This window comes from Ranitomeya imitator, chromosome 1 (assembly GCF_032444005.1).
Source record: "Ranitomeya imitator isolate aRanImi1 chromosome 1, aRanImi1.pri, whole genome shotgun sequence".
Lineage (NCBI taxonomy): Eukaryota > Metazoa > Chordata > Amphibia > Anura > Dendrobatidae > Ranitomeya > Ranitomeya imitator.
The window spans coordinates 890,742,106-890,768,775 of NC_091282.1; the positions used below are offsets into that span (position 1 = coordinate 890,742,106).

Sequence of the window (26,670 nt, forward strand, 5' to 3'; positions counted from 1 at the left end):
CCTGTGTAGGACCCTCATACAGCGGTGGGGGTGCTGTCATCACCATGTATGCATTTTAACCCCTTCACTCCAGAGCCTGTTTTCACCTTTACGACCAGGCCAAATTTTACAATTCTGACCAGTGTCATTTTATGAGGTAAGCTTCAATGGATTCCTAGTGATTCGGAGAAAGTTTTCTCATGACATAATTACTTCATGATACTGGTAAAATTTGTTCAATACAACTCCTTGTTTATTTGTAAAAATATCAAAAATTTGGCAAAAATTTAGTCATTTACAAAGTTTTCAGTTTTATGCCTTCAAACCAGGAGTTAGGTCACAAAGGAAAAAACAATTTTTTAAACTTTGTAAGTTAGAGGGGTAAAAAGTTGATCAGCGATTTCTAATTTTCTCAACAAAATTTACATAACCATTTTTTTACTGCTAAATATTAGGGCCTTAATCACTCCTGGAACTGAAGGAAGGTGCCTGTCTGACCTGTACATCGTGGCTTTTCTCATGGCACTGGACGGCTGGAAGACTTGATCAGAAAGACCAACTTTCTTGTTATACCACAGGACAGTGTCTTGTTTGGTAAATTTAAAAAACTGATTGTCACATCTATACATAAACTAGGTCAGAACAGGTGCTTACCTAGTGTCACCAACTCATATACAATCAAACAAATAAAGCAGCACTCTGTAGCACCATAGCATGCAAATATGAAAATTGAATTGCATTACTGCGCTAGAAATATGAAAAAATGAGAATGCTTAGTGCATAAATTAGCCAATTCATGTGTACCTGGAAGCCATGTTAAGGCGATTCTCGTTTCCAGGACCTAACCTAATGCCAATCCTATCTTAGAATAAAGTCTTCATCTGTATGGGAACTTATAGATTTCAGTCTAAGAGCAGATTCACAATATCTCTGTGGAGAGGTAGGGTCCTGCTGTGATTACATTAAATTGAAAATAAAAAAAGGACCTGGAAAACGGCGAGCATGGGTGCCAATGAGCAATTTGTGTGACTGATCAGCGCTTAGCGGCTGCAGGAGGCTCAAACAAGAGACAAACTGCCAAAAAAACGTGTGATCAAATACTGATCATAGATTGGCGCAGAATGGGGGGTGGATTAGGGGGAAAAATTAAAATCAGGGATCAGGAATGTCATCTTTCATTAGTTGCAGCAACAACACTAGCAGTGATGGCAAAGGCTTCAAAAAGTCTGTGGCACCACAAGGCCCAGAAAAGCACAGCAGATTAGCACAATGACTGCTCGGCAATGTCCCCAAGTTAGAACGAGGAAGTGCAGAGAAGTCAGAACGCATCTCTGCACTCTTGTGCAATCAATGTCATCGTCCGATTGCACCAATCAGTGCTGGGCTGCGGGGAGAAAATTAACTTTTTTCTCCCCGACAGCTTCAGTTTCAGGCACGGGGGCGGCGCCGGCGCGGGTTCAGTCACCGCTGAGTGCAGCTGCAACCATGCCCCCGATCCGGACTGACACTAGCTCTAGAAGGGGGTAAGTTGTCAGTTAATGAGAGGGGCATGGTTACGGCCGTCATTCTGTATTATCCGAGTGGTGACTGAACCAGTGCTGGTGTGTCCCATTGACAAACAGAATGCTGCTGAGGAGAATAAAGTTAATTTTCTCCCTGCTTCGCTCAGCTACGTGCAGGAGCCAGGAAGATTAATAAAGTTATTACCCAATATGTGCAGGTTAATAGACATTGCAAACAAAGACTACACTATCTTAAGGGAAACCTGTCACCAGCAAAAAATGCTAAGAATCAGCCAATATTGATAACTATGCCTCATTGTCTTTCAACACACACAAACCATAAATATACTTACCAAGGCCTTTAATTGCTTTCCTAACTGCATCAGCATCCCTGCCTGCACTGAAGCCTGGAAAGTCCTTCACAGTTCCTCTGTTGCCAACCTGTAAAAACAGATCATGTAAATTGCATTATTTCAAGTTTCAGATGAAACTTTGCAATGGAATATAATCTTCACAATTTTAAGCGAGCCACTTGTAATCTTTGAGTGTTTTATTGCTTATTTTGTGAAAACAATAGCATGCAAAATCCTTCCCCCACCATAATCATGTACCAGGAAATACACTCACTGCTTTCACAAAAGATTTCCAGTGCTGTCACATTCCAGACTACCTCCCCCACCAAGGATGCCAGACCCAGCATTACTGTATAATCTGCAGTGTGCTGAAGTAGAACATTGCTGCAATATTTTGTAAAAACTATGCACAAAAACAGTCATACTACTTCACAAACTTAAAGAGGACAACAAATGTTTGATGTTCAACTGGACACTGGATGTACCGTATGAAAAAAAAAATTATTTCGTTTCAGTGACAGATATTAGCAATCAAAGCATTTTACCTATAATAATGAGTTAATTCATCAAGTCCAAGTGAATGTTAGACAGTTTTCAATGGGAGCATGACTTCTCAATGAATGAAGGAAGGAAGGAAGGAAGGAAGGAAGGAAGGAAGGAAGGAATGAATGAATGAATGAATGATGTTGATCAAACATAAGCAGGAAGCAACACTCAAAAGGAAGTGACAACCCCACAGTTTAGAGCAGGTTCCTGAGCATGTGAGATGTAATAGAGCCCCGATATCACCTCTTGCATGAGTCAGCATGGGGGGAGGTGCGCAGTTAAACAGAGTTTAGCTGCGCCATATTACAAACCCTTTAATCAGCTATTCTTCTTTATAACACTGTCAACGTCTGTGGTACTGCCCATCCAGAGACGTCTGCTATGCCCAGGACAGGCAGGCAGGTAACTCCTATGCGAGACGTGATGACTAGAGTTGAGCGACCTTGACCTTTTTAGAGTCGAGCCGGGTTTCGCGAAACCCGACTATCTCAAAAGTCGGGTCGAGTGAAATCGGCCGATTATGACGTAAAGTCGGGATCGACCGAAACACGAAACCCAATGCAAGTCAATGGGGCAGCATAGTCGGCAGTGAGTGGGGGCCAGGAAAACACCTAGAGTGCCCATTTTAATATCAAAACCATCCATTCTTCTTAATGAAGCTTGTCAAGCGTAATTTACCTTATAATAATTGGAAGGCATTTGAAATTGGGGGTCATTTGGCTAAAGTTGTGGTGGGTAGGGCTGGTTCAAGTAATTAGTGGGCCCAGGAAATCTGGACCACGTCACGGCAGTGGAGCAGGGAGAGGTAAGTATTTCAACTTTGCAAGTGCTGTGATCCTGAGCAAGCAGGGGGGGCCCACTCGTTGGCATTGGCACTGGCACAGGGCCCCTCAAAGTACAGCGGTGTGTTTGCACGGCGGGGGCGCCTCCCACCGGCAGCAACACTTTTGCGTACTATGAGAGGCCCTGTGCCAGTGACGTCGCCAACTAGTATTCCTCCCCCCACCTGATGAAGGAACCTGCACTTTCATCTGCACCTTCCTCTTTGTCCCCGTGTAAGGTGGTATGGTACGCGGGAAGAGCAACCTGACTTTCAGCAGGGTCACAATGTTGTTGTGTAGCGTGCACGGGGAATGTTGCGTTATGGGTCAATGTACCAGCAGACTCATCTATCACTGGCTGGGCAATGGGCAGGATGAGGAGGAAACACAGATATAGGCCCAAATAATAAAGTGGGCTAAATGCAGTTCAAAATTGGTAACACAGGAATAACCAGGGGGCATTGCAGTGGAGGACAACTGGAATGAGAGGCTGACACAGAGAGTAGGCCCAAATCAGTAAGTAGTCGAAATGCAGTTCAAAATTGGCAACCGTAGTAAACAGGCGGCACAGCTTTGTTCAGTGGAGGAGAACAGCAAGGAGTGGCAGACACCGATAGTAGGCCCCAACCCAACTAGTAGGCCAAATGCAGTCTAACATTAACAACTACTTAACGAGCGCCTGAAAACGGAATTTCAGGACAGGAAACCAGGAGAACAGCAAGGAGCGGCAGACACTGTTAGTAGGCCCCAAACCAACTAGTACGCCAAATGCAGTTGTTCCATTTAACCACAATTTAACGAGAGCCTGAAGATAGAAGCTCAGGAAAGGCAACCTGGGGAACACCTTGGAGTGTAACACACCATCTCTCTCCACCCAATACCCATTTTGTAGGCCTAATGCAGTGTAGTTTTCTACAACTACTAAACGAGAGTCAGAAGACCGAAGCAATGGCAAGGCAACCTGGGGAACACCTTGGAGTGTAACACACCATCTCTCTCCACCCAATACCCATTTTGTAGGCCTAATGCTGTGTAGTTTTCTACAACTACTAAACGAGAGTCGGAAGATCGAAGCAATGGCGAGGAAACCTGGAGAACACCTTGGAGTGTAACACACCATCTCTCTCCACCCCATACCCATTTTGTAGGCCTAATGCAGCCTACTTTCCGACAACTACTAAACGAGAGCATGAAGATCGAAGCTCAGGAAAGGCAACCTGGAGAACACCTTGGAGTGGAACACACCATCTCTCTCCACCCCATACCCATTTTGTAGGCCTAATGCAGTGTAGTTTTCTACAACTACTAAACGAGAGTCGGAAGACCGAAGCAATGGCAAGGCAACCTGGGGAACACCTTGGAGTGTAACACACCCTCTCTCTACACCACAGAAGGGCTGATTCTTAGGAAGGAAGGCTGTCGGAAAGAAGCAGGGCGCGTCCGAGGGTGATTATATTCTTATTAGGTATATACTCACCCTCGGACGCGCCCTGCTTCTTTATTTGTAATGAATGTTTATTTGCAATGTGGTTTTGACTTACTCTATTTTTTTGGTAAATAATGATTTTATTATTTTCATTGTTTTGCATCTTCTTGGCAATAATATAAAGAAGACGCGACAGGACAACACTCGGTGGATGCCATATCTGTGTTTTAAATTGAAAAAAACTTTCAGTTAACTACTTGCAGGAGAAAGTTATTGTAGCTGGTGGCCATTTTTAGTACTGTACCAGATTTTTGTTGTATGTGTTTGTTTTTAATGTTAAAATGTCTGCATTTGATATCTCTCCAGTATTTTCTTTTTTATAAGCAAAATACTTATTTTTATATTTTCTGATGTTGGTTCAAGGGGTACACGGGCAGCAGTAGACAGGTCAGTGGAGGCCTAGTGGAAGGAGGGACCGCAGACAGGCTTCGAAGCCCTAACATAATAAATTGGGCTGGCTGTAGGCAATTTACAAATGGTTCCAGGGGAACCCGGGCGGCAGTAGACAGGTCAGTGGAGGCCTAGTGGAAGGAGGGACCGCAGACAGGCTTCGAAGCCCTAACATAATAAATTGGCCTGGCTGTAGGCAATTTACAATTGGTTCCAGGGGAACACGGGCGGCAGTAGACAGGTCAGTGGAGGCCTAGTGGAAGGAGGGACCGCAGACAGGCTTCGAAGCCCTAACATAATAAATTGGGCTGGCTGTAGGCAATGTAAAATTGGTTCCAGGGGAACCCGGGCAGCAGTAGACAGGTCAGTGGAGGCCTAGTGGAAGGAGTGACCGCAGACAGGCTTCGAAGGCCTAACATAAGAAAAATGTCAATACAATGGTATTGACAGTGCCAGGCATTGAAGGATGTCAGCGCATAGACTAAACATTGGTGGAGCTGTGAGAGAAAATTTTGCAAGTGGTAGAGCACTGTTTGACCTGGGGGGGGGGGGACTGTCTTGTGGCCGGCGGTACAGGCCCAGGGCCCCTCATATTACAACGGTGTGTCTGACGTTGGGTGCGCACCACCACCGCCAGACACTTTATTGTACTACGAGGGACCTAGTGGCAGTGCCGTCGACCAAAAGCGGGCACACCCACCTCTTCAGACAAACAGTACTCTCACGGGTGCTGGCACCAAGTGGCGATACCACGGCCCCGTGTGGGGACTTTGGCCATTTAGGGAGGTGTTAACATGTCGGATGCTGGACAATCAGGTGCTGCAAATTACGAGATTGGAAAAGTCGTTCAGAATAGTCCACAGGCAAGACCTTTACATAGGAAAGCTAGGTGTCAGCCGGGCAAGGTGGGGCAAAAGATTTCGAAATCCAGTTGTGGTTCATTTTAATGAAGGTTAGATCATCTACATTTTGGGTAGCCAGACGAGTCCTTTTTTCTGTTAGTATTGAACCTGCAGCACTGAATACTCTTTCTGATAGGACACTAGCTGCCGGGCAAGCAAGCTCCTGCAATGCATATTCTGCCAATTCTGGCCAGGTGTCTAATTTTGATGCCCAGTAATCAAATGGGAATGACGGTTGAGGGAGAACGTCGATAAGGGATGAAAAATAGTTAGTAACCATACTGGACAAATGTTGTCTCCTGTCACTTTGAATTGATGCTGCAGTACCTGTCCTGTCTGCGGTCATAGCAAAATCACTCCACAACCTGGTCAGAAAACCCCTCTGGCCAACGACACTTCTGATTTCTGCCCCTCTAACACCTCTGGTCTGCTGGCCCCTGCAGCTCGTGTTGGAACGATCACGGGCGCTGTGTGCAGGCAATGCCAGAAGCAAACGGTCAACAAGAGTTGATTGTTTGGTTACTAATATTAGTTCCAAGTTCTCATGTGGCATTATATTTTGCAATTTGCCTTTATAGCGAGGATCAAGGAGGCAGGCCAACCAGTAATCGTCATCGTTCATCATTTTTGTTATGCGTGTGTCCCTTTTGAGGATACGTAAGGCATAATCCGCCATGTGGGCCAAAGTTCCAGTTCTCAAATCTGTGGTTGTGCTTGGTTGAGGGGCAGTTTCAGGCAAATCCACGTCACTTGTGTCCCTCCAAAAACCAGAACCCGGCCTTGCCGCGCCAACAATTTCCACTGGCCCCGGAAAAGCTTCCTCATTAAAAATATAATCATCCCCATCATCCTCCTCGTCCTCTTCGCCCGCTACCTCGTCCTGTACACTGCCCTGGCCAGACAATGGCTGACTGTCATCAAGGCTTTCCTCTTCCTCAGCTGCAGACGCCTGATCCTTTATGTGCGTCAAACTTTGCATCAGCAGACGCATTAGGGGGATGCTCATGCTTATTATGGCGTTGTCTGCACTAACCAGCCGTGTGCATTCCTCAAAACACTGAAGGACTTGACACATGTCTTGAATCTTCGACCACTGCACACCTGACAACTCCATGTCTGCCATCCTACTGCCTGCCCGTGTATGTGTATCCTCCCACAAAAACATAACAGCCCGCCTCTGTTCACACAGTCTCTGAAGCATGTGCAGTGTTGAGTTCCACCTTGTTGCAACGTCTATGATTAGGCGATGCTGGGGAAGGTTCAAAGAACGCTGATAGGTCTGCATACGGCTGGAGTGTACGGGCGAACGGCAGATATGTGAGCAAAGTCCACGCACTTTGAGGAGCAGGTCGGATAACCCCGGATAACTTTTCAGGAAGCACTGCACCACCAGGTTTAAGGTGTGAGCCAGGCAAGGAATGTGTTTCAGTTGGGAAATGGAGATGGCTGCCATGAAATTCCTTCCGTTATCACTCACTACCTTGCCTGCCTCAAGATCTACAGTGCCCAGCCACGACTGCGTTTCTTTCTGCAAGAACTCGGACAGAACTTCAGCGGTGTGTCTGTTGTCGCCCAAACACTTCATAGCCAATACAGCCTGACGTTTGCCAGTAGCTGCCCCGTAATGGGAGACCTGGTGTGCAACAGTGGCAGCTGCGGATGGAGTGGTTGTGCGACTGCGGTCTGTGGACGAGGTCTCGCTTCTGCAGGAGGACGAGGAGGAGGAGGAGGGGGTGCGAATGGCTACAGCCAACTGTTTCCTAGACCGTGGGCTAGGCAGAACTGTCCCAAACTTGCTGTCCCCTGTGGACCCTGCATCCACCACATTTACCCAGTGTGCCGTGATGGACACGTAACGTCCCTGGCCATGCCTACTGGTCCATGCATCTGTTGTCAGGTGCACCTTTGTGCTCACAGATTGCCTGAGTGCATGGACGATGCGCTCTTTAACATGCTGGTGGAGGGCTGGGATGGCTTTTCTGGAAAAAAAGTGTCGACTGGGTAGCTCGTAGCGTGGTACAGCGTAGTCCATCAGGGCTTTGAAAGCTTCGCTTTCAACTAACCGGTAGGGCATCATCTCTAACGAGATTAGTCTAGCTATGTGGGCGTTCAAACCCTGTGTACGCGGATGCGAGGCTAAGTACTTCCTTTTTCTAACCATAGTCTCATGTAGGGTGAGCTGGACTGGAGAGCTGGAGATCGTGGAACTAGCGGGGGTGCCGGTGGACATGGCAGACAGAGACGGTGGGAGATGGTATTGTTGCCGCCGGTGCCCTAGATGCAGTGTTTCCTACTACGAAACTGGTGATTCCCTGACCCTGACTTCATTGGCCTGGCAAAGAAACCTGCACAGATACTGCAGGTGGTGCAGAAAATGGTGGCCCTACACTGCCGGAAGGGATGTTGCGTTGATGAGTAGCTTCATTGGCCGAGGGTGCTACAACCTTAAGGGACGTTTGGTAGTTAGTCCAAGCTTGCAAATGCATGGTGGTTAAATGTCTATGCATGCAACTTGTATTGAGACTTTTCAGATTCTGCCCTCTGCTTAAGGTAGTTGAACATTTTTGACAGATGACTTTGCGCTGATCAATTGGATGTTGTTTAAAAAAATGCCAGACTGCACTTTTTCTAGCATCGGATACCTTTTCAGGCATTGCAGACTGAGCTTTAACCGGATGGCCACGCTGTCCTCCAACAGGTTTTGACTTTGCCACGCGTTTTGGGCAAGATACGGGCCCGGCAGATGGAACCTGTTGCGATGTTGATGCCTGCTGCGGCCCCTCCTCCTCCGCTTCAGAACTGCTGCCGCCTGCACCCTGTTCCCCCAATGGCTGCCAATCGGGGTCAAGAACTGGGTCATCTATTACCTCTTCTTGTAGCTCGTGTGCAACTTCGTCTGTGTCACCTTGTCGGTCGGTGGTATAGCGTTCGTGATGGGGCAACATAGTCTCATCAGGGTCTGATTCTTGATCAGCACCCTGCGAGGGCAATGTTGTGGTCTGAGTCAAAGGACCAGCATAGTAGTCTGGCTGTGGCTGTGCATCAGTGCACTCCATGTCAGATTCAACTTGTAATGGGCATGGACTGTTAACTGCTTCACTTTCTAAGCCAGGGACGGTATGTGTAAAGAGCTCCATGGAGTAACCCGTTGTGTCGCCTGCTGCATTCTTCTCTGTTGTTGTTTTTGCTGAAGAGGACAAGGAAGCGACTTGTCCCTGACCGTGAACATCCACTAACGACGCGCTGCTTTTACTTTTACCAGTTTCACGAGAGGAGGCAAAAGAGCTAGAGGCTGAGTCAGCAAGATAAGCCAAAACTTGCTCTTGCTGCTCCGGCTTTAAAAGCGGTTTTCCTACTCCCAGAAAAGGGAGCGTTCGAGGCCTTGTGTAGCCAGACGACGAACCTGGCTCCACAGCTCCAGACTAAGGTGCAATATTTTTTTTCCCACGACCACCTGATGCTCCACCACTACCACTACCCTCATTACCAGCTGACAATGAACGCCCCCGGCCACGACCTCTTCCACCAGACTTCCTCATTGTTTTAAAAACGTTACCAAACTAACGGTATTTGTTGCAGTCACACAACTTACACGGTGAGCTATAACTTCAGTATGATTTAGCTACCCCTTTACAGGTGGGTGAGACCACAACGAAAATCAGGCACAATGTTACACACTCTGTTGGTGGCAACAAATGAGAGAGATGCCACACACGCAGGACTGTCACTGAAGCGCAAATGTAAATATTAATCTCCCACAGATTTGCGTTTTTTTTTTTTTAAAAAGGAGACTTTAGAAAAAAAAAAAAAAATGATTTTTTAAGGAAGAATTTATAAACCAAATAAAACATAAAATAGCCTTTCTAGGGCCCAGTGAGTGAGAGAGGACGCACACAGGAGTCAGGAGTGGCACACAAGCCCAGAGGCCAATATTTATCTCCCACTGATTGATGTAGTGATTTTTTCAGGTAGATTTTGGAACCCAAATCAAGCAAAAAAATAAATAGGCTTTCTATGGCCCACTGAGAGATGGCACACACAGGAGTAAGGAGTGGCACACAAGCCCTGAGGCCAATATTTTTCTCCCACTGATTGATGTAGTGATTTTTTCAGGTAGATTTTAGAACCCAAATCAAGCAAAAAAATAAATAGGCTTTCTATGGCCCACTGAGTGAGAGATGACACAGACAGGGATGGCTCTCAAGCAGAAATGCCAATCTTAATCTCCCACAAAAAAAAAAAAAAAAAAAAAAAAAAAAGAAGAAATTGTCCTTCAATTACTATCTCCCTGCAGTAATCTCAGCCAGGTATGGCAGGCAGCAATAAGGAGTGGACTGATGCACAAATTAAATAAAAAGTGTGGACAAACAAACAAGATAGCTGTGCAGAAAGGAAGGAACAAGAGGATTTGTGCTTTGAAAAAAGCAGTTGGTTTGCACAGCGGCGTACACACAGCAATGCAGCTATCAGGGAGCCTTCTAGGGCAGCCCAATGAGCTACAGCGCTGAGGGGGAAAAAAAAAAAAAAATGTAGCTTCCACTGTCCCTGCACACCGAAGGTGGTGTTGGGCAGTGGAAATCGCTACAGCACAAGCGGTTTGGTGGTTAATGGACCCTGCCTAACGCTATCCCTGCTTCTGACGAAGCGGCAGCAACCTCTCCCTAGGCTCAGATCAGCAGCAGTAACATGGCGGTCGGCGGGAACGCCCCTTTATAGCCCCTGTGACGCCGCGGACAGCAAGCCAATCACTGCAATGCCCTTCTCTAAGATGGTGGGGACCAGGACCTATGTCATCACGCTGCCCACACTCTGCGTTTACCTTCATTGGCTGAGAAATGGCGCTTTTCGCGTCATTGAAACGCGACTTTGGCGCGAAAGTCGCGTACCGCATGGCCGACCCCGCATAGGGGTCGGATCGGGTTTCATGAAACCCGACTTTGTCAAAAGTCGGCGACTTTTGAAAATGTTCGACCCGTTTCGCTCAACCCTAGTGATGACTGATCTCACTGCACAAGGATTACAAATTGCCTGAGTACATCTACTATATAATTGTCTAAGGGTCACTTCCGTCTTTCTGTCTGTCCTTTTTTTTTGTAACGGCAATCCCAAGTCGCTGATTGGTCGCTGCAAAACAGCCATGACCAATCAGCGACGGGCACAGTCCGGCGGTAAAATGGCCACTCCTTACTCCCCGCAGTCAGTGCCCGATCCGTACTCCCCTCCAGTCAGCGCTCACACAGGGTTAATGGCAGCGCTAATGGACCGCGTTATGCCGCGGTATAACGCACTCCAATAACGCTGCTATTAACCCTGTGTGACCAACTCTTTACTATTGATGCTGCCTATGCAGCGTCAATAGTAAAAATATCTAATGTTAAAATAAAAAAAATAAAAAAAAAATTGTTATATACTCACCATCTGTCGGCCCCTCGGATCTAGAACAGGCCTTTCCAGCTCCTCACGACGCTCCGGTGACCGCTCCATGCATTGCGATCTCGCGATATGATGACGTAGCGGTCTCGCGAGACTGCTACGATATCATCTCGCGAGACCGCAATTCACTCTTCAGAGCGGAGCGCGCGAGGAGTGTCGGTAACCGCTTTAATCCAGGGGCCGACGGAGGGGGAGTATATAACTATTTTTTATTTTAATTCTTTTAACAGGGATAGTGCTATACACTACGTGGGCCGTGCTATACACTACGTGGGCCGTGCAATACACTACGTGGGCCGTGCAATACACTACGTGGGCCGTGCAATATACTACGTGGGCTGTGCAATATACTACGTGGGCTGTGCAATATATTACGTGGGCTGTGCAATATACTACGCGGCCGGCTGCGAACAATCAGCGACAGGCGCAGTCCGGCCACGAATTGGCGCAGGATTTGAACCACGCTTTGCTAATTGGTCGCGGCCGGCCGAATCCCGTGTATTCAATGTATTCTAAAATCTTCATAAATAAACTACATACATATTCTACAATATCCGATGCGTTAGAATCGGGCTACCATCTAGTCAGACATAAGTGTGATACTGATAAATTGCAATTTTACCAGATTACTGTCCAATATATACTCCGCTTCTACTTCTGGAGACACGCACCCTGCAATTTATTAGTGCATGTTTCCCTGTACAGTAATGCTATACATGTGGATGACAAAAAAAAAAAAAACAAGAAACTGTCGGAGAGATCAGCACAAATAGGGTCTTATCCAAGAAATACAGTAAATTTTGCAGATTAAACTCACCTGTTGAATCTGTTAAAAACGCATATAATATAGAAAATCAGCCACTGCAGATCCAAGGGTCAGAAAACGACCATAAGGCATCAGACTGTAATGGGACTTAGTGGACAAATTCTGTGCTGTTGACAAAATGGTGACATACGTATATCCCAGTATGGTAAGTTGAAATAAACCATCACCTTACTTAAGTTACCATACTGGGATATACATCTCCATTCTGTCGGCAGAGCGGAATTTGTCCACTAACTCCCTTTACAGTCTGAAAAAAAAAAACAAAAAAAAAAAAAAACAAAAAAACAGACAATTATTAACCCCTTCATGACCCAGCCTATTTTGACCTTAAAGACCTTGCCGTTTTTTGCAATTCTGACCAGTGTCCCTTTATGAGGTAATAACTCAGGAACGCTTCAATGGATCCTAGCGGTTCTGAGATTGTTTTTTCGTGACATATTGGGCTTCATGTTAGTGGTAAATTTAGGTCAATATATTCTGCGTTTATTTGTGATAAAAACGGAAATTTGGCGAAAATTTTGAAAATTTCGCAATTTTCACATTTTGAATTTTTATTCTGTTAAACCAGAGAGATATGTGACACAAAATAGTTAATAAATAACATTTCCCACATGTTTACTTTACATCAGCACAATTTTGGAAACAAAATTTTTTTTTGTTAGGAAGTTATAAGGGTTAAAATTTGACCAGCGATTTCTCATTTTTACAACGAAATTTACAAAACCATTTTTTTTAGGGACCACCTCACATTTGAAGTCAGTTTGAGGGGTCTATATGGCTGAAAATACCCAAAAGTGACACCATTCTAAAAACTGCACCCCTCAAGGTGCACAAAACCACATTCAAGAAGATTATTAACCCTTCAGGTGCTTCACAGCAGCAGAAGCAACATGGAAGGAAAAAATGAACATTTAACTTTTTAGTCACAAAAATTATCTTTTAGCAACAATTTTTTTATTTTCCCAATGGTAAAAGGAGAAACTGAACCACGAAAGTTGTTGTCCAATTTGTCCTGAGTACGCTGATACCTCATATGTGGGGGTAAACCACTGTTTGGGCGCACGGCAGGGCTTGGAAGGGAAGGAGCGCCATTTGACTTTTTGAATCAAAAATTGGCTCCACTCTTTAGCGGACACCATGTCGCGTTTGGATAGCTCCTGTGTGCCTAAATATTGGCGCTCCCCCACAAGTGACCCCATTTTGGAAACTAGACCCCCCAAGGAACTTATTTAGATGCCTAGTGAGCACTTTAAACCCTCAGGTGCTTCACAAATTGATCTGTAAAAATGAAAAAGTACTTTTTTTTCACAAAAAAATTCTTTTCGCCTCAATTTTTTCATTTTCACATGGGCAGTAGGATAAAATGGATCATAAAATTTGTTGGGCAATTTCTCCCGAGTACGTCGATACCTCATATGTGGGGGTAAACCACTGTTTGGGCACATGGTAAGGCTCGGAAGGGAAGGCGCGCCATTTGACTTTTTGAATGGAAAATTAGCTCCAATTGTTAGCGGACACCATGTCGCGTTTGGAGAGCCCCTGTGTGCCTAAACATTGGAGCTCCCCCACAAGTGACCCCATTTTGGAAACTAGACCCCCCAATGAACTTCTCTAGATGCATATTGAGCACTTTAAACCCCCAGGTGCTTCACAGAAGTTTATAACGCAGAGCCATGAAAATAAAAAATAATTTTTCTTTCCTCAAAAATGATTTTTTAGCCTGGAATTTCCTATTTTGCCAAGGATAATAGGAGAAATTGGACCACAAATATTGTTGTCCAGTTTGTCCTGAGTACGCTGATACCCCATATGTGGGGGTAAACCACTGTTTGGGCGCACGGCAGGGCTCGGAAGGGATGGCACGCCATTTGGCTTTTTAAATGGAAAATTAGCTCCAATCATTAGCGGACACCATGTCACGTTTGGAGAGCCCCTGTGTGCCTAAACATTGGAGATCCCCCAGAAATGACCCCATTTTGGAAACTAGACCCCCAAAGGAACTAATCTAGATGTGTGGTGAGGACTTTGAACCCCCAAGTGCTTCACAGAAGTTTATAACGCAGAGCCATGAAAATAAAATAAAAAAATATTTTCTCAAAAATGATCTTTTAAGCCTGCAATTTTTTATTTTCCCAAGGGTAACAGGAGAAATTTGACCCCAAAAGTTGTTGTCCAGTTTCTCCTGAGTACGCTGATACCCCATATGTGGGGGTAAATGACTGTTTGGGCACATGCCGGGGCTCGGAAGTGAAGTAGTGACGTTTTGAAATGCAGACTTTGATGGAATGCTCTGTGGGCGTCACGTTGCGTTTGCAGAGCCCCTGATGTGCCTAAACAGTAGAAACCCCCCACAAGTGACCCCATTTTGGAAACTAGACCCCGAAAGGAACTTATCTAGATGTGTGGTGAGCACTTTGAACCCCCAAGTGCTTCATAGAAGTTTATAATGCAGAGCCGTGAAAATAAAAAATCATTTTTCTTTCCTCAAAAATTATGTTTTAGCAAGCATTTTTTTAGATTCACAAGGGTAACAGGAGAAATTGGACCCCAGTAATTGTTGCGCAGTTTGTCCTGAGTATGCTGGTACCCCATATGTGGGGGTAAACCACTGTTTGGGCACACGTCAGGGCTCGGAAGTGAGGGAGCACCATTTGACTTTTTGAATACGAGATTGGCTGGAATCAATGGTGGCGCCATGTTGCGTTTGGAGACCCCTGATGTGCCTAAACAGTGGTAACCCCTCAATTCTAACTCCAACACTAACCCCAACACACACCTAACCCTAATCCCAACTGTAGCCATAACCCTAATCACAACCCTAACCCCAACACACCCGTAACCCTAATCCCAACCCTAACCCCAACACACCCCTAACCACAACCCTAATTCCAACCCTAACCCTAAGGCTATGTGCCCACGTTGCGGATTCGTGTGAGATATTTCCGCACCATTTTTGAAAAATCCGCGGGTAAAAGGCACTGCGTTTTACCTGCGGATTTTCCGCGGATTTCCAGTGTTTTTTGTGCGGATTTCACCTGCGGATTCCTATTGAGGAACAGGTGTAAAACGCTGCGGAATCCGCACAAAGAATTGACATGCTGTGGAAAATACAACGCAGCGTTTCCGCGCGGTATTTTCCGCACCATGGGCACAGCGGATTTGGTTTTCCATAGGTTTACATGGTACTGTAAACCTGATGGAACACTGCTGCGAATCCGCAGCGGCCAATCCGCTGCAGATCCGCAGCCAAATCCGCACCGTGTGCACATAGCCTAATTCTAAAGGTATGTGCACACGCTGCGGAAAACGCTGCGGATCCGCAGCAGTTTCCCATGAGTTTACAGTTCAATGTAAACCTATGGGAAACAAAAATCGCTGTACACATGCTGCGGAAAAACTGCACGGAAACGCAGCGGTTTACATTCCGCAGCATGTCACTTCTTTGTGCGGATTCCGCAGCGGTTTTACAACTGCTTCAATAAAAAAATCGCAGTTGTAAAACCGCAGTGAAATGCGCAGAAAAAAACGCGGTAAATCCGCCATAAATCCGCAGCGGTTTAGCACTGCGGATTTATCAAATCCGCAGCGGAAAAATCCGCAGAGGACCAGAATACGTGTGCACATACCGAAACCCTAACCCTAACCCTACCCCTACCCCTATTCTAACATTAGTGGAAAAAAAAAAAAAAATTCTTTATTTTTTTATTGTCCCTACCTATGGGGGTGACAAAAGGGGGGGGGGGGGGTCATTTATTATTTTTTTTTTATTTTGATCACTGAGATCTAATCTCTCAGCGATCAAAATGCACTTTGGAACGAATCTGCCGGCCGGCAGATTCGGCGGGCGCACTGCACATGCGCCCGCCATTTTGGAAGATGGCGGCGCCCAGGGAGAAGACGGACGGGACCCCGGCTGGATCGGTAAGTATGATGGGGTGGGGGGGGGGACCACGGGGGGGGGGGATCGGAGCACGGGGGGGGGGATCGGAGCACGGGGGGGGGGGGGTGGAACGGAGCACGGGGGGCGTGGAACGGAGCACGGGGGGGGCTGGAACGGAGCACGGGGGGGCTGGAACGGAGCACGGGGGGGCTGGAACGGAGCACGGGGGGGCTGGAACGGAGCACGGGGGGGCTGGAACGGAGCACGGGGGGGCTGGAACGGAGCACGGGGGGGCTGGAACGGAGCACCGGGGGGGGGTGGATCGGAGTGCAGGGGGGGGTGGATCGGAGTGCAGGGGGGGTGATTGGAGCACGGGGGGGTGATTGGAGCACGGGGGGGTGATTGGAGCACGGGGGTGAGCGGACAAGAGCACGGGGGGAGCGGAGCACAGGACGGAGGGGAGCGGGGCAGTGTACCGGGCAGATCGGAGGGCTGGGAGGGCGATCGGAGGGGTGGGGTGGGGGCACATTAGTATTTCCAGCCATGGCCGATGATATTGCAGCATCGGCCATGGCTGGATTGTAATATTTCACCAGTTATAATAGGTGAAATATTACAAATCGCTCTGATTGGCTGTTGAAAGTGAAACTGCCAATCAGAGCGATCGTAGCCACGAGGGGGTGAAGCCACCCCCCCTGGGCTAAACTACCACTCCCCCTGTCCCTGCAGATCGGGTGAAATGGGAGTTAACCCTTTCACCCGGCCTGCAGGGACGCGATCTTTCCATGACGCCACATAGGCGTCATGGGTCGGATTGGCACCGACTTTCATGACGCCTACGTGGCGTCTAAGGTCGGGAAGGGGTTAAATACCCCAGAGTAAATAAGTAGCATAAGGCATGAAAATATATGGTACTTAGTTAACACGTTTGATAAAAAAAAAAAAAAAAAGTGAAATGTCATGGCAACCATAGTTGGGACGGTCCTAAATCGAATATTAAAAACCTTACCATTTGTCAAGAGACATGCATGAGGATAAGGGCTGAGAGGGACTGAGCCCAACTAGTGGACACATATGAGAAACCACATCAATGTCCAGCTTAAAAAGAAAGGCAGGCCACACCTTTATATACACACTAGCTGAAGAGCCCGGCGTTGCCTGTGCATAGTAAATATTTGTGGTTAGTTATAGCACCTCACTTCTCTTATTTTCCCGTCACGCCTCTCATTCCCCCTAACACTTGTCATTTTCACCTCACACCTTCTCATTTTCACCTCACACCTTTTCATTTTCACCTCACACCTTCTCATTTTCACCTCACACCCCTCATTTTCACCTCACACCTTCTCATTTTCACCTCACACCTTCTCATTTTCACCTCACACCTTCTCATTTTCACCTCACACCCCTCATTTTCACCTCAGTATATACATGTTTGTCATCTCTCATATATAGTATACACCGGTATGTCATCTCCTGTATATAGTATATACCTGTATGTCATCTCCCCTGTAAATAGTATATACCTGCTGTATGTCATCTCCTCCTGTATATTGTATATACCTATGTGTCATCTCCTCCTGTATATAGTATATACCTGTATGTCATCTCTTCTGTATCTATATATATAATTGTCTAAGGGTTTTTCCGTCTGTCTGTCTGTCTGTCCTGGAAATCCCAGCTCTCTGATTGGTCGAGGCCGCCAGGCCTCGACCAATCAGAGACCGGCACAGCATCGACGTAGAAATCCCACGTCTCTGATTGGTCGAGGCCGCCAGGCCTCCACCAATCAGCAACGGGCACAGCGACGATGTCATAATGGTTGCCATGGCGACGATGATGTCATAAAGGTTGCCTCGACCAATCAGCGACGGGCACAGTCTGCCGCGAATTCTGGAATCATCATTGTCCATATATTACAGGGACATGCATATTCTAGAATACCCGATGCGTTAGAATCGGGCCACAGTCTAGTATACAATATACCTGTAGGTCATCTCCTCCTATATATAGTATATACCTGTATGTCATCTCCTGTACATAGTATATACACCTGTATGTCATCTCCCCTGTATATAGTATATACCTGCTGTATGTCATCTCTTGTATATTGTATATACCTATGTGTCATCTCCTCCTGTATATAGTATATACCTGTATGTCGTCTCCTCCTGTATATAGTATATACCTGTATGTCGTCTCCTCCTGTATATAGTATATACCTGTATGTCGTCTCCTCCTGTATATAGTATATACCTGTATGTCATCTCCCCTGTATATAGTATATACCTGCTGTATGTCATCTCCTGTATATAGTATACACCTGTATGTCATCTCCCCTGTATATAGTATACACCTGTATGTCATCTCCCCTGTATATAGTATATACCTGCTGTATGTCATCTTCTCTATATACCTATGTGTCATCTCCTTTTATATAGTATATACCTGTAAGTCATCTCCTCCTGTATATAGTATATACCTGTGTGTCATCTCCCCTGTATATAGTATATACCTGTGTCATCTCCCCTGTATATTGTATATATGTGTATCATCTCCCCTGTATATAGTATATACCTGTGTGTGTCATCTCTTCCTGTATTAGACTTCGTTCACACAATATTTGGTCAGTATTTTTACCTCAGTATTTGTAAGCTAAATTGTCAGCCTGATAAATCCCCAGCCAACAGGAAGCCCTCCCCCCTGGCAGTATATATTAGCTCACACATACACATAATAGACAGGTCATGTGACTGACAGGTGGCGTATTTCCTATATGGTACAGTTGTTGCTCTTGTAGTTTGTCTGCTTATTAATCAGATTTTTATTTTTGAAGGATAACACCAGACTTGTGTGTGTTTACGGCTACTTTCACACTAGCGTCATGCATTGCACGTCTCAATGCGTCATTTAGGAGAAAAAACGCATCCTGCAAAATTGCTTGCAGGATGCGTTTTTCTCAATTGACTAACATTAGCGATGCATTGCGACGCTTTGCCACACGTCGCAACCGTCATGCGAAGGTTGCCCGTGTTGTGGCAGACCGTCGGCAGCAAAAAATGTTACATGTAACGTTTTTTGCTGCGTTGTGCCCCTCATTTCCGACCGCGCATGTGCGGCCGGAACTCCGCCCCCACCTTCCCACAACTCACAATGGGGCAGCGGATGCGCTGGAAAAATGCATCCGCTGCCCCCCTTTGGGGCGCTTGCACAGTATGCGTCGGTACGTTGGGCCGACGCAGCGCGACGGCCCCGTACCGGCGCTAGTGTGAAAGTAGCCTTAGGGCGAGTTTCATGTGTCAAGTAGTGTGTGTTGAGTTGCGTGTGGCGACATGCATGTGGCGACTTTTGTGAGATGAGCTTTGTGTGGTGACATGCGTGTAGCAACTTTTTGTGTCGAGTTGCATGTGACAGGCTAGTGTAGTAAGTTGTGGGCAGCAAGTTTTGCGCATGGCGAGTTTTGCGCATGGCGAATTTTATGTGTGGTGCGTTTTGAGAATGTGCAAGTTTTCTGTGAAGCAACTTTTGCATGTGTTGCAACTTTTGTGCATGTGGCAATTTTTCCGCGTGTGGCAAGTTTTCCATGAGGTGCGTTTTGCGTGAGCCTAGTTTTGCACGTTGCATGTTTTGCACGTGGCGAGTTTTGAGCGGCGAGTTTTGAGCGGCGAGTTTTGTGTTTCAACTTTTATGTGGCAAGGTTGGTGTATGTGTGGTGAAATGTGTGCTGAGGGTGGTATATGTGTTCAAGCACGTGGTAGTGTGTGGCGCATTTTTTTGTGTGTGTTCATATCCCCGTGTGTGGTGAGTATCCCATGTCGGGGCCCCACCTTAGCAACTGTACGGTATATACTCTTTGGCGCCATCGCTCTCACTCTTTACATCCCCCTTGTTCACATCTGGTAGCTGTCAATCTGCCTCCAACACTTTTCCTTTCACTTTTTCCCCATTATGTAGATAGGGGCAAAACTGTTTGGTAAATTGGAACATGCGGGGTTAAAATTTCGCCTCACAACATAGCCTATGACGCTCTCGAGGTCCAGACGTGTGACTGCAAAATTTTGTGGCTGTAGCTGCGACGGTGCAGATGCCAATCCCGGACATGCACACACCTTTATATATTAGATGATGCAAACAGAATAAAACAAAGAAAACAAAGTTAATATTGTAAGGTGGCCGCCGGAAGAGTCCTGGAGGGGAGATATGTGTCATCGCAGCTACTGGCTATGGTGATGTGAGCTCGGAAGTATGCTCCAGAACGTATAGTGCTGAGAGTTATTTGGGCCATTCCAGGGCCGGGTTTTACGAGCGGTCATAAGAGATGGGTGGGAATGACAGCTCACATATCCCAACCCCAGAGGGCGTGGTTTGGCTAATAAAATGGAAACTGAGTGTCTCATTTCGGGTCTGTGGCTGGAGGTGTGAAAGACCTGAGCGGGCAGACTCACAGTACTAGATCGACTGTTTATTTTTCTGTTTGCTTTTCTCCTTGTGCCGGAAAAGGCTGTTTGTTTGTTTTGGCTATCCAAAGCAGTTTATGCAGTTTTTAATAAACTTGCCTGGACATTTCAACAATACAGATTCCTGTGCCTACATCAATCGCAGCCAAGTGAGTACAGAAATAAATATACATACATATATACATACATACACACACTACTCAAAAAAAATAATAATAAAGGGAACACCTAAACAACAGAATATAACTCCAAGTAAAAAAAACTGTGAAATCAAAATGTCAACTTAGGAAGCAACACTGACAATTTCACATGCTGTTGTGCAAATGGAATAGACAACAGATGGAAATTATTGGCAATTATCAAGACACAATAAAAGGAGTGGTTCTGCAGGTGGGGACCACAGACCACATATCAGTATCAATGCTTTATGGCTGATATTTTGGTCACTTTTGAATGTTGGTTGTGCTTCCACACTCGTGGTAGCATGAGACTGACTACAACCCACAAAAGTGGCTCAGGTAGTTCAGCTCATCCAGAACAGCAATGCGAGCTGTGGCAAGAAGGTTTACTGTGTCTGTCAGCGTAGTGTACAGAGGCTGGAGGCGATACCAGGAGTCAGGCCAGTACACCAGGAGACGTGGAGGGGGCCGTAGGAGGGCAACAACCTAGCAGCAGGACCGCTACCTCAGCCTTTTGTGCAAGGAGGAACAGGAGGAGCACTGCCAGAGCCCTGCAAAATGACCTCCAGGAGGCCACAAATGTGCATGTGTCTGCACAAACGGTTAGAAACCGACTCCATGAGGATGGTCTGAGTGCAGATGGGGGTTGTGCTCACAGCCCAATACCGTGCAGGATGCCTTGCATTTGCCCCAGAACACCGGGATTGGCAAATTCGCCACTGGCACCCTGTGTTCTCCACAGATGAAAGCAGGTTCACACTGAGCACATGTGACAGACGTGACAGGGTCTGGAGATGCATGACCGGTTTCGCAGTGGGTCAGTAATGGTGTGGGGTGGCATTTCTTTGGAGGGCTGCAAAGCCCTCCATGTGCTTGCCAGAGGTAGTCTGACTGCCATTAGGTACTGAGATGAGATCCTTGTGAGACCATATACTGGTGCGGTTGGCCCTGGGTTCCTCATAATGCAGGACAATGCCAGACCTCTAGTGGCTGGAGTATGTCAGCAGTTCCTGCAAGATGAAGGCATTGAAGCTATGGACTGGCCCGCCCGTTCCCCAGACCTGAATCCGATTGAACACATCTGGGACATCATGTCTCGCACCATCCACAAATGTCACTTTGCACCACAGACTGTCCAGGAGTTGGCGAATAGTTTAGTCCAGGTCTGGGAAGAGATCCCTCGGGAGACCATCCACCGTCTCACCAGGAGCATGCCCAGGCGTTGTAGGGAGGTCACACAGGCACGTGGAGGCCACACACAGAAAACTGAACATCATTTCCTTGTTTTGAGGCATTTCAACTGAAGTTGGATCAGCCTGTAAATTGATTTTCCATTTCGAGTATCAATCCAAACCTCCATGGGTTATTAATTTTGATTTACATTGGTCATTCTTATGTTTTATCGTTCTCAACACATTCCAATATGTAATGAATAAATATTTGCAACTGAAATATTTAATTCAGTGATATATAGAATGTGATATTTTAGTGGTTGATAGAGAGATTATATATATATATATATATATATATATATATATATATATATATATATATATATATATATATATATATATATATATATATATATATATATATATATTATATAATTGCCTAGAATACTACTTCCTGCAATTTGTGCCAACTTCCGTGGCTTTGTCCGGAGCTAATGTCCGGAGCTAAGTGACGTCAACAGTGTCCAGTGTCTGATTGGTTGCCGCCTGCTGCGAGCGACCAATCAGAAACGTGCCGTACTGTGACACACTCCGCCCGCCATTTTGGTGTGATTTTTGAATTTTTACCTCACAGCAAGTTTCTACTGCGTGGAGGCGGGCCCAGTGACGTTGCTCTTCAAGCTCCTGACGAATTTCGTCAAAAAAATGATAATACCATTTACCAAAACTATATATATTTAGTTGTGAAGTGGTTCAGTGACATTTTCACACCAATTTTGAACTTTTGTTTGGTGTTTTCTCCATATACTGCCTATTATTTTTGTTCTTTCTTACTATTATTTATTAATTGTATTATTCTTACATTTGAATAAATAAAGTATATATGGATTCTAGACTCCCGATTCTTTAGAATCGGGCTGCCATCTAGTATATGTATATATATATATATATATATATATATATATATATATATATATATATATATATATATATATATATACATACATATACATACACACACACACACACACACACACATACAGTACAGATCAAAAGTTTGGACCCACCTTCTCATTTAAAGATTTTTCTGTATTTTCATGACTATGAAAATTGTACATTCACACTGAAGGCATCAAAACTATGAATTAACATATGTGGAATTGTATACTTAACAAAAAAGTGTGAAACAACTGAAATTGTGTTTTATATTCTAGGTTCTTCAAAGTAGCCACCTTTTGCTTTGATGACTGCTTTGCACACTCTTGGCATTCTCTTGATGAGCTTCAAGAGGTAGTCACCGGGAATGATCTTCCAACAATCTTGAAGGAGTTCCAACTAAATGCAAACTGGATGGAATAGCATACTGCTGCAAAATGCTGTGGTAGCCAAGCTGGTTCAGTATGCCTTCAATTTTTAATAAATCCCCAACAGTGTCACCAGCAAAGCTCCCCCACACCATCACAACTCCTCCTCCATGCTTCACGGTGGGAACCAAGCATGTAGAGTCCATCCGTTCACCTTTTCTGCATCGCACAAAGACACGGTGGTTGGAACTCTGTGTGGCATTGACCTGGTCTCTAATCTGAGCTGATGTTAATCTGCGATTTCTGAGGCTGGTGACTGATAAACTTATCCTCAGAAGCAGAGGTGACTCTTGGTCTTCCTTTCCTGGGGCGGTCCTCATGTGAGCCAGTTTCTTTGTAGCGCTTGATGGTTTTTGCCACTGCACTTGGGGACACTTTCAAAGTGTTCCCAATTTTTCAGACTGACTGACCTTCATTTCTTAAAGTAACGATGGCCACTCATTTTTCTTTACTTATCAGCTTTTTTCTTGCCATAATACAAATTCTAACAGTCTTTTCAGTAGGACTATCAGCTGTGTTTCCACCAGACACCTGCACTACACAACTGATGGTCCCAACCCCATTTACAAGGCAAGAAATCCCACTTATTAAACCTGACAGGGCACACCTGTGAAGTGAAAACCATTCCCAGTGACTACCTCTTGAAGCTCATCAAGAGAATGCCAAGAGTGTGCAAAGCAGTTATCAAAGCAAAAGGTGGCTATTCTGAATAACCTAGAATATAAGACATAATTTCAGTTGTTTCACACTTTCTTGTTAAGTATATAATTCCACATGTGTTAATTCATAGTTTTGATGCCTTCAGTTTGAATGTACAATTTTCATAGTCATGAAAATACAGAAAAATCTTTAAATGAGAAGGTGTGTCCAAACTTTTGGTCTTTACTAAAAAAGACTGTGGCCCGATTCTAACGCATCGGGTATTCTAGAATATGCATGTCCCTGTAATATATGGACAATGATGATTCCAGAATTCGCGGCAGACTGTGTCCGTCGCTGATTGATCGAGGCAACCTTTATGACATCATCGTCACAATGGCAACCATTATAACATCATCGTCGCTGTGCCCGTTGCTGATTGGTCGAGGCCTGGCGGCCTCGACCAATCAGAGAGCCCAGATTTCCAGGACAGACAGACAGACGGAAAAACCCTTAGACAATTAGATAGATTATCACACACATCTATATATATATATAATTGCCTAAGGTTTTTTCCGTCTGTCTGTCTGTCTTGGAAATCCCGGCTCTCTGATTGGTCGAGGCCGCCAGCATCGACGTAGAAATCCCGCGTCTCTGATTGGTCGAGGCCGCCAGCATCGACGTAGAAATCCCGCGTCTCTGATTGGTCGTGGCCGCTAAGCCTCGACCAATCAGCAACGGGCACAGCGACGATGATGTCATAAAGGACGTAGACATCTCACGTTTCTGATTCAGCGACGGGCAAAGTATCAACGTAGATGTCATAATGGTTGCCATGGCGACGATGATGTCATAAAGGTTGCCTCGATTAATCAGCGACGGGCACAGTCTGCCGCGAATTCTGGAATCATCATTGTCCATATATTACAGGGACATGCATATTCTAGAATACCCGATGCGTTAGAATCGGGCCACAGTCTTTTTTAGTAAAGACCAAAAGTTTGGACACACCTTCTCATTTAAAATACTATATATATATATATATATATATATATATATATATATATATATATATATATATATATATATATATATATATATATATATATATATATATATATATATATATATATATATACACATATACAGTGGGGCAAAAAAGTATTTAGTCAGTCAGCAATAGTGCAAGTTCCACCACTTAAAAAGATGAGAGGCGTCTGTAATTTACATCATAGGTAGACCTCAACTATGGGAGACAAACTGAGAAAAAAAAAATCCAGAAAATCACATTGTCTGTTTTTTTATCATTTTTTTTGCATATTATGGTGGAAAATAAGTATTTGGTCAGAAACAAACAATCAAGATTTCTGGCTCTCACAGACCTGTAACTTCTTCTTTAAGAGTCTCCTCTTTCCTCCACTCATTACCTGTAGTAATGGCACCTGTTTAAACTTGTTATCAGCATAAAAAGACACCTGTGCACACCCTCAAACAGTCTGACTCCAAACTCCACTATGGTGAAGACCAAAGAGCTGTCAAAGGACACCAGAAACAAAATTGTAGCCCTGCACCAGGCTGGGAAGACTGAATCTACAATAGCCAACCAGCTTGGAGTGAAGAAATCAACAGTGGGAGCAATAATTAGAAAATGGAAGACATACAAGACCACTGATAATCTCCCTCGATCTGGGGCTCCACGCAAAATCCCACCCCGTGGGGTCAGAATGATCACAAGAACGGTGAGCAAAAATCCCAGAACCACGCGGGGGGACCTAGTGAATGAACTTCAGAGAGCTGGGACCAATGTAACAAGGCCTACCATAAGTAACACTACGCCACCATGGACTCAGATCCTGCAGTGCCAGACGTGTCCCACTGCTTAAGCCAGTACATGTCCGGGCCCGTCTGAAGTTTGCTAGAGAGCATTTGGATGATCCAGAGGAGTTTTGGGAGAATGTCCTATGGTCTGATGAAACCAAACTGGAACTGTTTGGTAGAAACACAACTTGTCGTGTTTGGAGGAAAAAGAATACTGAGTTGCATCCATCAAACACCATACCTACTGTAAAGCATGGTGGTGGAAACATCATGCTTTGGGGCTGTTTCTCTGCAAAGGGGCCAGGACGACTGATCCGGGTACATGAAAGAATGAATGGGGCCATGTATCGTGAGATTTTGAGTGCAAACCTCCTTCCATCAGCAAGGGCATTGAAGATGAAACGTGGCTGGGTCTTTCAACATGACAATGATCCAAAGCACACCGCCAGGGCAACGAAGGAGTGGCTTCGTAAGAAGCATTTTAAGGTCCTGGAGTGGCCTAGCCAGTCTCCAGATCTCAACCCCATAGAAAACCTTTGGAGGGAGTTGAAAGTCCGTGTTGCCAAGCGAAAAGCCAAAAACATCACTGCTCTAGAGGAGATCTGCATGGAGGAATGGGCCAACATACCAACAACAGTGTGTGGCAACCTTGTGAAGACTTACAGAAAACGTTTGACCTCTGTCATTGCCAACAAAGGATATATTACAAAGTATTGAGATGAAATTTTGTTTCTGACCAAATACTTATTTTCCACCATAATATGCAAATAAAATGTTAAAAAAACAGACAATGTGATTTTCTGGCTAAATACTTTTTTGCCTCACTGTATGTATGTATGTATGTATGTATGTATGTATGTATGTATGTATGTATGTATGTATGTATGTATGTATATATATATATATATATATATATATATATA

General features: G+C 45.3%; 1 protein-coding gene across 1 annotated transcript in view; it reads right to left on the minus strand.

Moving 5' to 3' along the window:
- ANXA3 (annexin A3) overlaps positions 1 to 26,670 on the minus strand; it is a 131,886-nt gene that overhangs the window by 56,115 nt on the left and 49,101 nt on the right. The window contains exon 3 of the mRNA XM_069743197.1: positions 1,835 to 1,922. Coding sequence (XP_069599298.1) covers positions 1,835 to 1,922 — 88 coding nt within the window. The remainder of the gene's footprint in view (positions 1 to 1,834; positions 1,923 to 26,670) is intronic.